We start from the raw sequence: 14,281 nt of genomic DNA on the forward strand, positions 1-14,281 counted from the left end.
AAAATGAATAAATTGAGTAGAATTTGAAAAAAAAGAAAAAGAAAAAGAACAACTCCCACAAGAAGAAATACAAGTGACCAATAAACATAATGAAAGCTGTTCAACTTTAATAGTTGTAAAAATACAAACTACAACTTCAAAATGCCATTCTTGTCTATTCAAATTGACAAAAATATTAAACATTCAAAAACTTTCCATGCTGGTGAGTACCAACTGAGATGGCACACTCCCTCGACTGTTGGAGGTGGTGAGGATTGGTTCAAATTTCTTTGGAAAATTAGGCAGTATTTTAATCATGATTGCCAAAAGATGGAAACAACCCAGGTCTCCATCAATCAATGAATGGATAAACAAACTGTGGTATATACTCATGATGGAATATTATGCAGCTGCAAGAAGAAATGAAGTCATGAAGCATATGACAACATGGATGAACCTAGAGGGCATTATGTTGAGTAAAGCAAGCCAGGCACAAAAGGACAAATACAGTATGACTGTCCTATTATGAACTAAATATATTGTGTAATCTCATGGAATTAATAACTTGAAAGTGGGTCACCAGAATATAGGTTAGAGGATGGAAAGTTGAAGGTTGCACAGAATTGGTAAAAAAAGAATGTGTGTTAATCTTTGGAAATGAATAGAAAAGGTGAAAGTTCAACATGAGACTCATTTTTCCCTCCATCAGCAGTGCTATTATATGGGTATGACAATAGTTGAATGGTAAGTCTAATTTCATGAAAATTACTAAAAGGAAAGCTAAAAAATGTAACATGGGATTATATAGCATAGTAAATCCTCATGTGAAGTATGAATATGGGTAATATTGCATATATAAGACTAATTTTCTTTGAAATTGAACAAATGTATGTTAATGTTAATATCAAACAAAAAAAAACATTATAAGCAAATGAAACCAGACAAAAAGTTCTACCTATTTTCTGACTCCACTTACAATGTAAATATAAATCGACTTATAAACATTTAATTAGATTAGTGGTTATGTAGGGCTGGGAAAGGATAGCGGGATTGAGAGGTGACTGTTAAGGAGTGTGAAGTTTTGTTTTTGGAGTAATGAAATTGTTCTAAAATTTTTTGTGGTGATGAACAACAATTGATTATACTAAAAGCCATTAATTACACAGTTTGGATAGACTGTATGGTATATGATATATCTCAATATAACTGCTTTTAACAGGAGTTAAAAATGCTGTTTGACCTAAAGTAAGGGGGAAATGGAAAAGACAAATGAATTCATATGGCTATGAGTCTCTAAAAAAGAGTCTGGAGGTTGTCAGAAGGATTGCCCTTATGCACACCTGAGCAGAGTCTCAGAGACAGATAAAGTAGATACAACCCCAGATATTGGTCCTTTTGAGGGCTAAAGAGACCCACAGGTTCTATGGTCATGGCAGATGGGGTTCACTGCCATGCCAGTTGGCCCTTCTTTGGAGCTGGTGTTTCTGCGTAATGGAGCTGGACTCAGATGGGATCTCTTTTCACAAGTCTTCCATGCTACTTTACTGGAAGTGTAGTTGGTGCTGGGGCTTAAGATATATCTAGGGGATTTGAATCTCTGGACTGACAATATGATAGCCAGGCCCTGAGCCTCAACAGACTTCAGCTCCCACACTCTGATTTACTGGACTTACCCTACTCAGCTAACATGGAGTTGAAGAATGTCAACCACCACACCATGGAGTCTAGAGTGCCTACAACTGAAAGCAGGAGGATTGCATCCAATATCCATGTGGAATCTAAACCCCCTCTTGACATAGATGTGGAATGGACACAACCAAGCCAAGGTCCACAGGAAGGAGGAATACAGTAAGGATGAGTGGACTTAATGATATCCTATTCTAGAACTATTGTGGTTAATAATCGAGAAAATGTGGCATTGGTGTGGAAAAAGTGGCCATGGTGGCTGCTGGGTGCGGGGAATGGGAGGAAGAGATGAGATGTGGAGGCATTCTGGGGACTTCGAGTTGTCCTGGGTGGTGCTCCAGGGACAATTGCCGGATGTTGTATGTCCTCCCATGGCCCATTGGATGGAAAGTGGGAGAGTGTGGGCTATGGTGTGGAACACAGGACATGGGGTGCAGCGATGCCCGGAGATGTACTCACCAGACACAAGGGATGTGTCATGATGATGGGGGAGAGTGTTACTGTGGGGGGAATGGTGGGGTGGGGGCGGTGGGGGTGAATGGGGACCTCATATTTTTTTAATGTAATATCTTTTAAAAAATGAATAAATTGAGTAGAATTTGGGGAAAAAAAATAACTGTTTTTAAATAAATAAATAAGCAAGAATAGCCAGAAATAGCAGGCATACAAAAATTGAGAGGTGATGACTTTTTGTCTTGTTTTTTATTGTTATTATTATTGAAATAATGAAAATGCTGTAGTTATGACTGAAATGATGAGTGCACAACTATGTGTTAATATCAAATACCATTAATTGTATACTTTGGATGGATTGTTTGCTTTATTAATATGTATCAATAAAATGGATTTGTTTAAAAGGACCAGAATAAAAAAAGTCTTTAAAGCAGTCATACCCTTTGACCCATGAAGTTTGCTTCTAGGAATCTGTCCTAAGGAACTAATGTAGAAAAAAAAAATTACGTATAGAATGTTCATCTCAATAATGAAAATAAGATGCTATAGAATATGTAAAGAGGAGGCAGACTTGGCCCAGTGGTTAGGGCGTCCGTCTACCACACGGGAGGTCCGCAGTTCAAATCCCAGGCCTCCTTAACCCGTGTGGAGCTGGCCCATGCATAGTACTGATGCGCGCAAGGAGTGCCCTGCCACGCAGGGGTGTCCCCCACGTAGGGGAGCCCCACGCGCAATGAGTGCGCCCCGTAAGGAGAGCTGCCCAGAGCAAAAGAAAGTGCAGCCTGCCCAGGAATGGTGCCGCACACACGGAGAGCTGACACAACAAGATGACGCAACAAAAAGAAACACATATTCCCGTGCCGCTGGCAACAGAAGCGGACAAAGAAGACGCAGCAGAGACACAGAGAACAGACAACCGGGGCTGGGGGGAGAAGGGGATAGAAATAAATAAATCTTTAAAAAAAAAAAAATATGTAAAGAGATTTAAAATATTTCTAATTTTTAAAGACCTGTGGAATAGTTCATGATAAAATACTAAATAAAAAAACACAAGATAAAAACATATATTTACTGTATAATCTTAATAGCATACTGTAGAAAGCTGTACATGGATGGAATAAATACAAGAAGGAAATTTTTTCACCAGTCAACATGTTAACTGGTATCTCTGGGTAGTGAGACTATTGATTTTCTCTTTTATTCTTTTCTATTTTCCAAATGTTTCACAATGAACATATACTACTCTGATAACCTGATAGTAAAAAGGTCAGTTTTGTGTGTGTATATGTGTTTTTAAGAAACCTTAGAAATCACAAGAGTTTGGAGAGAGTATAGCTAATGTTTGGTACATCTTCAGCATTTTATAGAGGAAAATACAGCCAGAACATTCATATGATTTGCTTCAAAAAACAGTGACAGAGCCAAGACTGCAAATCAGCTCTCCAGACACCAATCCTTGTTCTTCCTTTTATCTGTACCACTACTAACATTAAATGTTTAAATAAAGACTCCCACCTTATTTCTCAAGCCACATGCAATATCTTCAAGGAATGAGACTCTCATTTTTCCCTCCTTTAGCAATAGCATTGGTAAGGGCATTGAAAGATAGAATAAAAGAGAGGTACCCAGGGTGGATTACATCTTCCCAAGGTGTCAAAAGAAACTCAAGAGTTTTGACTTTCTGAAAGTTAAGGTCTACAGCTATTTTTCATCCATTCCACTGTCTATGACATCGGAATGGTTCTCTGAGTGAACTTTCTGGGGAAGTCTTACTAGAGCAGGGGTTCTTAACCTTTTTTTGTTCCACAGATCACTTGGCCAGTCAGGTGAAAACCATGAACCCTTTACTAAGTCCACACTACACTGTGTATTATTTAATAAATATATCACACCCACACCAACTCGTCCCCACAGAGTATGTTTTCTTGAATTTAAATTTAAGCTCTCAGACCCCTTATTAAGAATACCTGTACTAGAGAGAGCACAGAGCTCCTCCTTATTTGAACTGCTAAATGATACTTAGTAAAAAGCTATCAGCCCATAAACACTCCACCTGTAAAAACTTCTGGGTTAATTCTGCTATTCTATAGTTACTTTGGGATGAAAGTAATTCTAGAAGCTTCACTAGTTCTGCCTTCAAACCCTCAAAATACGACAGTGTGGTTCCCCCTACTAGTCCTTCAGTGGATGGCCAGAGAATAAGGCTCCTACTCTTCAGCCTGGTATCAGAGCCCTAAATAATCCAGTCCCTCTCTACCATACCGCTGCTACTCCCATTTATGATTTCGATGTAACCATTTCATTATGATTGCTGTACACATCCCTGAATTTGCCTGTATGTAATGCCTTCTGCCACACCTTCTCCACCTATTTTTCCTCTGAGATCTAATTCGTCTCAACCATCATTTAACAGTCCCCAGCCCCAGTATTAGTTCTATTTTACTGAACTCTTCACCTGAGCTCACATCTATCTCATCCTTCAAAATTAAGCTCAGTTTTCTATGCAACTTTCCCTGAGCAACCCAATCTTCATTGCCCAGTGTACAAAATCTGTTCCTCTTTGGGTTCCTATAACATGTGACTTGTGCCTATTTGATACTGCTCTATATAACAGTTAATGGTTTTATAGGTCTCCTTTATATTTGGGGGTCACTTGAGAGAAAAACACCACCTTTATATTCACCCATTTTAACATCCACTTAGCCTTATACAAAGATATAGTCAATAACTTGATTAAATAAGCCACCCAATTAGATAAAAGAGTTATAATTGTAGGTATAGCCACAGGATTCACAGATACTTCACTCTCAGAGCCAGCTCTCTTGGAGACGAACAACAGATGGTAGAAGACTGCCTAAAGGTCCAGGCAGGGTTTTAGAAGAGGGTGGAGGCACAGAAAGCTGATGAAAGGAAGTGATGACAGGCGTACCACTCACCCCAACCAAAGTTGCTGTCTTTGTGCTGGGCTCAGCTAAGTAGGTCAATTGCCAAAGAAAAAATGGTTTGAAAGAGTCCTCAAAGGCTTTCTGTCCAAAATACCTCCTCCTTATACCTCCACAAATAATTGAAATGTCACCACTATTGGAGACTCATCCAGCACTGTTCTCTCTCAATAGGCCTGGGAGGGTAGTGTGGTAGATGGATTTCAAACATGCCAGTCTGCTGAACACAAGTTGATAAGTAAAGATAATAGTATCAAGAGCAGCCGAGGGTGAAGCCTGGATGGCAGTGAGGTTTTGACCAAGCAGAAGTGAATAGAAAGAGACTGGTGCCAAAAAAGTGAAGCCGTGGGAATGAAGAAGGTACTCAAAGAAAAGCAGCTGGATATGAACCTATGTCACAGGTTTGCCTGGGACTAGCAGGAATCTAATCAGCAGTGCGATGGCTGCAGCAGAGAAAGAAGGATTCACCACTGTAAGAACAGACAGGGAGTAAAACAATCGGAAGGAAAAGAGGTAAGCACAAGACATGTCATCTCAGCTTTTCATGCCAATCTTGGCCTATGCCCCAGACTCATTCAAAGTTACACACAAATGAAATTATTATACATCTTTCTCTTTATTTTTAAAGTATGACATTAAAGTCAAAGAGATATTAGGCTGGTCCTTGTGTGGTGTGATCTCCAGAACTGAGCCCTAGGAATGTAAGAGCATCACTTTCAAGTTAGTAGCAGTCACAACGACAAGTTTGAAGGCACAAGTCAAATCATGGGCAAATCCACCGATATGTGGAAGGGTATGGGCTCCACTCTGGGGGATAAATAAAAGTGGGAACTCCTTTGAGAAGATAAATGAACCCAAACAGGCTCACCACTAAAAGGGTCTGGTGAGAGAAGTAGGGAAAATGAAGGAGAGGGATCCTCCTCAACTTTCTGCTAGTACTTAAGGTAGCAGCTAGTTGGATCCCACAGTGGAGAGGCTGGCTAGACCAACTCTCAGGGTAGTCAAATGATATTGCCAGAGGGTGGGATGCTAGCCATAAGTAGAGAAACAAACTGTTCCAATTTCCGTGCGGCTTGTTTCCCAGCCTCCAGTACCTCCTCATGATTAGCCTTCTCTAAGCTTTCATAACTCAGGGTAACCTTGTTAGTAATGAGGGAGAAGCCAAAAACTCGAAGTCCACAGTGCCGTGCAACTATAACTTCTGGTACTGTGCTCATTCCTAATGGGGAGAAAGAGGGAAACAAATTGTCAAGATCAGCAAATGACCCTTCTTCTTCCTTTGGCCTAACCTCCATTCATTACTGGCTCAGAATTTTAAATCTCAAAATCTCTTCCAAAAAAAATCCAAAGAACCAACCAAATTATTGTATTGCACTTTCATTGTTCTGTTTGTTTAAAATAACAAGTGGGGCCTTGAAGGGCTTTACATGTTTCTCATAAATATTATCAATGCAATGCTTAATCATTTGTGGGTGACTTTAAATTCAGTTCCAATGACACAGTGCCCTCTTCAAGCCAGAGTTACAGAAGGTGGTCATAATGACATTTGTTAAAGTAATCCTTAAATAATCATCATGTCATGGACAGGTCAGTAGCACTGACTTCATCTTTCAAGGTGAATATTAATTGCAGTTGTTGTAAAAGCCCTTGGGGCTCAGTGGGGAGGTTTGATTCTATTAAAAAAAAAAAAAAAAACCTTGCCACTTCAGTATCTTCTTAGAAGTTAGCTTAATTCACCCTTTCCTTAAATCAGAGCCTCTCTATCTACACTCTGAGTCTGTCATCTCCTCCCCCTCTCCATTTACTCCAGATCCCTCCCTCTTCAAGCATCCAGTCAAATTCCCCTTCTCACCAACAGCATCAGCCCCTAGCTTCTGCAGGAGACGACACTCTGCAATGGTCTCAAAGTTGGGACCACCAAGCATCACATAGGTGCCTTCCTGTAGCTCTCGCTCTTCTCCCATTCGTTTCCAGGCACAGTGAGCCTCCTTCCTCAGATTGCGGTCATAGGCATCAGACATGGCAGGAAAACGGTCACCAAACCTAGGGTACAGGTTGAAGGATCACCTCAGATTAACTGCATACAATTGAGTTCTCTCCTGCCTTCTAAATAAATCCTTAAGCTCCACCCATCTATAAATAAAGGGGCAAGATATATACCTTTCTTCATTGGGTCCTCTGAGTGGATTCTGGCCAGAGAAACCAGGCATATTGATGTGATCACGGATCAGCATGATATCTCCAACCTCGAACTTGGGATTCAGCCCCCCAGCTGCATTGGTGACCACTAGGGTGTCCACGCCCATAAGCCGGAAAACCCTCACTGGGAAGGTTACCTTAAAAGCAAAAGATTGGAAAGGTTTCTTCAAAATCTCACCAATCCACCCACACAGATATGAAATGATAGCTCTCCATGTAGCTATTATGAAAAAAAGGAAAGGAAGGCGAGGAAGGCTGACTGATACAAGGATACAAGATGAGGCACAACACGGCTGACAGACAATATGGCCACAAGACCCCTGCTGAGACCCTGACCTTAAGGTCCCAGTTGGGGGACTCTTTTCCTAGGCCAAGGTCAGGTCTGGGTATTCCAAACAGGCCTCATCATTGGCCCCCACCATTGGTGGGATAACCAATAATAGCTGGGTCCCTACCCTTAGTGAAGGGGAGGAGTAATAGTTTAAAAGGTAAACACATAAGCCAGAGCTCTCTCTTTCTGCCTAGAGGAGCCTGCACTAAATCTTGGTGTATGTTTCCATCCTTCTCTCCCATTTCTCAGCAAGCTCTGTTCTTTTCCCCATTTCCCAATAAATTCTTTTTACTGGCCTAATTAAACTGGCATGTTCTTAAATTCTTTTCTGCAACTTAGTCAAGAACCTAGAGGAATCCAACACTTTCCTGGCTTCCGAGGGGACCAAAAATCTACCTACCCCCAGTGGTTAGGTAATAAGATAGGTAGTCCTCTGGTCTTCCAGATTCTATTAGGTTTATATGCCCAATTTACCTTCCAGAGTGGGTGGCCTTCATAAAAGTGGAATCTGCCCTGCATCACCACACACGCTCGGTCATTCAGGAACCCAAACACTAATCGTCCAGCATGACCTGGTACTGTAAACAAAAAAAGAAGGGAAATGAATAGGATGATGTTTTCATCAACATACTCACTGAGCATCTCTATGGCCATTCACCCCACTCAATATGTGAGTATATAAATAAGCAGACATTATTATCTCTGGTTTCAGAAAGTTCAAGTCAGATGTGAGAGACAGACATTAACCATAATCATACAGTAAGTACAGTATAAGATTAGAGCTATGGGGATGGATAAGGTTGTTCAATGGGGAACATATATCAAAAGGAAAGGCTTTTAAAAGAAATTTCAAAAGCATGAGAAAGTCATGACTAAAAATAGAGTAAGTAACTAAGAAGGAAGTGAAAGCAGAAATTACAGCCTTCCAAATTTTTCAAAATTCCCAAAATGTATATTTTTATTTATTGCCCTAACAAAACATCGGTAGCAGATTTATGGCTCAAGTGATAGAGCTTCCACCTACCATATGGGAGGACCTGGGTTCGATCCCTGGGGCCTCCTGGTGAAAAAGAAGGGAAAGCATGCCCACATGCCAGTCAGTGCCTACATGAGTGCCCACATGAGTGCCCAAATAGTGAGCCAGCACCTGCACGAGTCACGCAGTAAGATGATGATGCAACAAAAGAGAAACAAAGGGAGAATCAAAGTGAAGGGCAGCAAAACCCAGGAACTGAGGTGGTGCAATTGACAGGGAACCTCTCTCTCCATCATCGAATCCCAGTGAATCCTAGACGAGAGAAAATAAGAGAAGACAACACAGAGAGCAGAAACAGCAGGGGGGGTGGGAAATAAATAAATAAGTCTTCTTTTAAAAATTAAAAAAAAAACAAAAACTATATACCTCCTTTCTCCAGAAAGGGGGCTCAAAGATCTACTCCGGCTTCCAAAAGAACAGACTAGTGAACAAGGATAAAAGGGGCTTAGTCTGGACCTTTCCATGAGTCTCCTTCCTTATGACCACAAAATAGTCCTTGCTATTCTTATTTCTACAGGTGGGAGGACATGTTCCAACATGGGAGACTTGGGAGTGCAAAGATAATGCTCCACATAGACATGATAACCATTATTACCATTTCCCTTATCTGGCAGTCTCTCTAATTGGCATGGCTAACCTCTGCCTTAAGGAATGGATGGTCTGAGAGAGGGATCAAAGCCAAGAGGAACAAGTTGAGGGACACTCAGAAATAGAGGAGCTTATAAAAAGCCACCAGGCATACAACAAAGGTGATATAGTAAGCAAGGAAACCCCAAGTGGAGTATAAAAAATAAATAGGGGGGAAGCGGACTTGGCCCGGTGGACAGGGCGTCCGTCTACCACATGGAAGGTCTGCAGTTCCTACCCCTGGCCTCCTTGACCTGTGTGGAGCTGGTCCATGTGCAGTGCTGATGTGCGCAAAAGTGCAGTGCCACGCAGGGGTGTCCCCGTGTAGGGGAGCCCCACGCGCAAGCAGTGCGCCCCGTAAGGAGAGCCGCCCAGCGTGAAAGAAAGTGCAGCCTGCTCAGGAATGGCACCACACACACAGAGAGCTGATACAGCAAGATGATGCAATAAAAAGACACAGATTCCTGTGCCACTGACAACAACAGAAGCAGACAAAGAAGAACATGCACACAGCAAATGGACACAGAGAGCAGACAACGGGGGGGAGGGGAGTTGGGGCAAGAAGGGGAAAGAAATAAATAAAAAATAAATCTTTTAAAAAAATAAAACATAAATAAATAGGGGAAGCAGATGTGGCTCAAGCAGTTAGTTGTTCCTACCTACCACATGGGAGGTCCCAGGTTCAGTTCCTGGTACCTCCTAAAGAAGACAGGCAAGACAGTCAGCTGAAAACAATAGGCTGGTGTGGTGAGCTGATGTAACAAGACCACCGGGAAGCAGAGGTGGCTCAAGGAATAGGCACCTCCCTCTCCCACATGGGAGGTCTCAGGTTTCTTCTAAAAAGATGAGCACACAACAAATGGAGGCAGAGAGCAGACAGCGACCACAGACGAGGTGGGTGTGGGGGGCGGGAGGATAAATAAATAAAATAAATCTTTAAAAAAAAAATCACAAAGCCCCTGGGGGAAAAGCTGTCACGTGCAAGAAACTGAAAAAAACAAGCTACAAAATCATATGCACAAAGATTGCAGATATTGGAATTATAAAATAAAGAATATAAAGTCTAATATTTTAAAAATAAATAAAAAAGTTGATAAATTGTTGTAATTAGTCCACTCATCACAGTGCACACTTCCGTCTCACTGGAGGCAGATGGAACCAATGCTGTTATTATCTCCCTTAGAAACAACGCCCTCCCTCTCTTAATTACTTCCTTCTCCAACCCCCATTCCCACCTCCCCTCTTGGGCATTCCAGTCCTGTTCCAAAGGGTTTGAAAAATATTAAGTGAAAGTCTTAATTCTCCAGGGAAAAATGAGAGAAGACAGAAATCTGAAAAATTAATATATAAACCAATAATAGTTAAGCTATCTGAGAAATTAATAAGTAAACCAAATAAACTAAACTTCTCCTTTCCTCACCCTTACTTTAGTCTTAGCCTCAGGGCTTTCTGGCTGCTGTTAGAATGCTACATATTTAAATATATATGTATATTCTCCTTGTCAGACCTCTACTGTGCATGGGAGACACCCTGAACCTTTCTCCTTCTAAAAGGTTAGTCAGAATCAGGACTTAGGTATTTATGTATTATCCCTGTATGTCTGCAAGGACATGGCAATCTACATGTTATTTGTTATTGTATACCAATGTATGCCTTATCTAGGAATAGAGCTAGAACTGGAGAAATGGGGAATGGCAGGAAGATATAGGATACAAGGGGTTTGACTTTGTCTGGAAGGTTTCAGGAACTGATTTTTCCCTTTAAGATGCAGGATAGAAGAAATAAAAGGGATGTGTGGATATGCTATGATAATGCCGGGGAAGCAGTTTGAGGGAGGTGTTATAGAGCTTTAAGGAGCCCTGAGTCAGAGAAGCATAGGAAAGATGTCATCAGTAGTCCCACTGATGCACACATGCCCTGCTATTATGGAATCTCTATTAGGGGAATTTCCTGCTTGAATCATCCTGATTAATTGTGGGCTTTTATTCTACCTTACAACCTTTGCCACAGGTCAAATGCTATAGCGTATAATCAGATATTCCAGGCATAGAAGCACTTGCCTTCACATTTTAAGTTTCACAGAATCCCATCAATATCCCTCAGTTCTATTTCCCTCTCCCTCCTGCCAGTACCTGTACTTTGAGGAAAGTTGGGTATCTCATTGTAGTCAAAGGTCTGGGCCTGTGTTACTTTGTCAGCCAGACCTCCTAACCCAGAACCACAAATCACTGCCACTTGAGGTCGGTGCTTGGTGTGGGACAGAAGCCACTCTGCAGTGTTCTGATAATCTTTATATGTGTATCTAGGAGAAAAGGAAAAGCAAGGTGAGTTGTTTTCCCATTCCAAGCTCATCACAGAGCAATGCCTAATGAATTTCGAGAAAGGGGACAGAGAAGCTGGCAAAAGAGCTGTCCAGAGAGGAGGCTCCCTTTTCTCACTAAAAGCCATGCTCCGCTCACCCAACCACTCCTCTTTCTGAATCCTGCCCACCAAACTCTAAAAAGAATCCCCTTCTCGGCCAGAGCCTGACAAAAGTTAATAAAGTCTGTGTTTCCACTACCAGCCTCAACCCCAGTGTTGGTACCACTGACAGATTTAATCTCTCTCCTAATGACAAAGATTTACAGAAGGAGAAACCACAGAGTTTACAGTAGAGCAGTGAAATATCAAATCAAGTAGAATAAAGGGGCTGGGCTAGGAGGAAGGATAGGGAAAACAATTTAATAAAGGGAGGGGGGGGATTAAGACCTCCCTTAGGGCAGAGCTAAACCTAAAACAATCTTCCTTAGTACCCATTCTATCCCTCCATGACACTCAAAATGTAATTAGTTAAGATTAACTACCTTGATGGACCCTCAGCCAAATTCTAAGGGCTAAATTTTTTTATTAACAAAAAAGGTAGGAACGCTCCTAGTGGAGTTTTGTGCCAGTCCAAGTTCTCCTGGATCCTTATTTCTGGGATCCCCAGGTCAGACAGGACCTGGACATAAGAAATTGCAAGGAGTAACTCAAGACCAGAGAAGCTACTGCACAAAAGAGTTCATTACAGTGGTTGTCAATGGCTAGAGCAGGGCTGGCTGCCTAAGTTTCTCAGCAGGAGCTTTTTTCAAAATAAATTCTTGAGACCTACAGATTCGTAATTCTTGGGGAGAAGTCTCAGAAACTATATTTTATAAAAGTGCCCCAGATAATTCTGTTTCAAAGCCAAGCTTAGGAACCTCTGGTATAGAGTAGAGCAATCTCAATCTGGATTCTAGTTTTAATTTTATCTTTTTAAAGTTCTTTCCTCAGGTATAAAGCAAAGAGATGTAACTAGTCCCACCTATCTTAAAGGCTCAGTTTGAAAATGATTTTTAAAACTTGCTGACAAGCTCAAAAAATCATTGGCTCTTACACACAACCCTTGAACTTTTCTCCTGCTTACCTCTCTGCCAGTGGTACTCTCCACACCCACTGCCACCTCCCTGCTCTTTGCCCTCAGGGAGCTCAGAAGATGGGGAGACCACATGCCCAGAATGCCTACACAAGCAGGAATCAACCTAGACCTTTCCTCTGAGTTCCAGCTCCAATTCTCTAACACCCAACCGGAAAGATCAAAGATTGGAGAGGATTTTAAAAAAAAGAAAGAAGAAAACAGGAGAACTGAGGTGTTGGCTGGGCTGAACACAACTAAACAAGTCTCCAGAGGAAATTATTTTCTCCAAAAGGAGAACCTAGAAAACCATATATAACTCCAAAGTACACCGGGCTACCCTCAGGAAAGTGGCTGGGAAAGGAGCGGGTGAGAGGGCCGTATAGCTGAAGGATGGTGGAGGAGAGAGGCAATGAAGTGGCAAGATTGGGCCATGAGGGAAAATTTAATCAAATAGCGTCCCCTCGAGGTGCAAAGGAAATGAAAATGTTCGAAGCCAGTGACCACCTCATATATTTAACCACAACTCGTAGGAGAGTTTCCATCAGCCATCAGATTCCCAAGAACACCCTGGATTCCTCGGCGTCCAAAAGCCACCGTGATCCTAACTGCTGGAGACCTGGACTAAGAATTAGAGGACCGGAACAGAAAGAAATGTGTGGATCTAGCCACCAAAAGTATGCTGCAGTTCTGCCTAGATCCTAGAACAGGAATCTGTGAAAAGTACATGGGGAGGTAAGACTTTCCCCTGTGTATAGGGCTGGGGGTCATGCCTCCCTCCTAACAAACATAAAAGGCACACACACCGGTTGCTTTTACGGGTACATTCCACTACGCTAACCAGTCCCTTTCCGCTCCGGTGGCGCCACCCCTCCCTGTATTACCGCGCGCACTCCTACTAGCGCTGGCCTGCCCCACTGCTGTGTTGCCTTGCCGGAACACCCTGTTCCGGGCCAGGCCTCTCTGAATCGCCAAGGCACTCGCTCCTCTCCCCAACCCCCTCGGGACCCAGAGTGCCGGTTCCCAGGTCTCGATGGCGTCCCTTTCCCCTCCCCAGGGGCCTCCAGTGACCCATGGGCCTGGTGCGCGCCTCACTCTTTCTCCATGATCCCGCCTGCGCCTTCTCGGTGAGTCTGCCGTACTCTGCCCGCTGAGCTGCGACCGTCAGGTGTGACTGGCACAGTTAGCGCGCTGCTCACTATGCGCCGCTCATATCCCCAAGCAGCGTAGAACTCAGCCAATGGCAGCCAAGCAGGCGAGCCGGCCCATCTCCTTGGTGACACACCCTGATTCAATCGCGCAAGGCTGGGCTGCAAAGTTAATGTTAGTTCTTCCTCCCAGCTCTGAACACTGTCCCTTCGGGGGCACCCAGAGTTGAGACACCAAGCTTATTCCTCTCCGCAGGCCCAGGGTTTTCAACACCCAGGGCTTGTGAGGAAGGGGGTGGAAGTCAGAAGGAGAGCCCCGGGAGAAGAGACGCCCCGTCCCCAACCCCCAGCCGTCTATCTGCAGCCCCATTCCGGGTTGTTAGTAACGCAAACCGTGAGAAATTTCAAAAGACAAAATTGCAAACCTTAGATGGGGCAACTCCAAAATACGTTAAGTGAGCCTGTGTC

At 42.8% G+C, this 14,281-nt stretch overlaps 1 protein-coding gene across 1 annotated transcript; it reads right to left on the minus strand.

Annotated features, from left to right (window-relative positions):
* Window positions 1-5,657: 5,657 nt before the first annotated feature.
* Window positions 5,658-13,930, minus strand: PNP (purine nucleoside phosphorylase). Its single transcript, XM_004482699.4, has 6 exons — window positions 13,761-13,930; window positions 11,386-11,555; window positions 8,065-8,168; window positions 7,221-7,396; window positions 6,913-7,103; window positions 5,658-6,279 (listed from the first exon to the last, which is right to left on the minus strand). Exons 1-6 carry the CDS (start codon window positions 13,769-13,771, stop codon window positions 6,062-6,064), a joined length of 870 nt encoding a protein of 289 aa, XP_004482756.1. The 5' UTR covers window positions 13,772-13,930; the 3' UTR covers window positions 5,658-6,061.
* Window positions 13,931-14,281: the final 351 nt, after the last annotated feature.

This window comes from Dasypus novemcinctus, chromosome 3 (genome assembly GCF_030445035.2).
Source record: "Dasypus novemcinctus isolate mDasNov1 chromosome 3, mDasNov1.1.hap2, whole genome shotgun sequence".
NCBI classification, from domain to species: domain Eukaryota; kingdom Metazoa; phylum Chordata; class Mammalia; order Cingulata; family Dasypodidae; genus Dasypus; species Dasypus novemcinctus.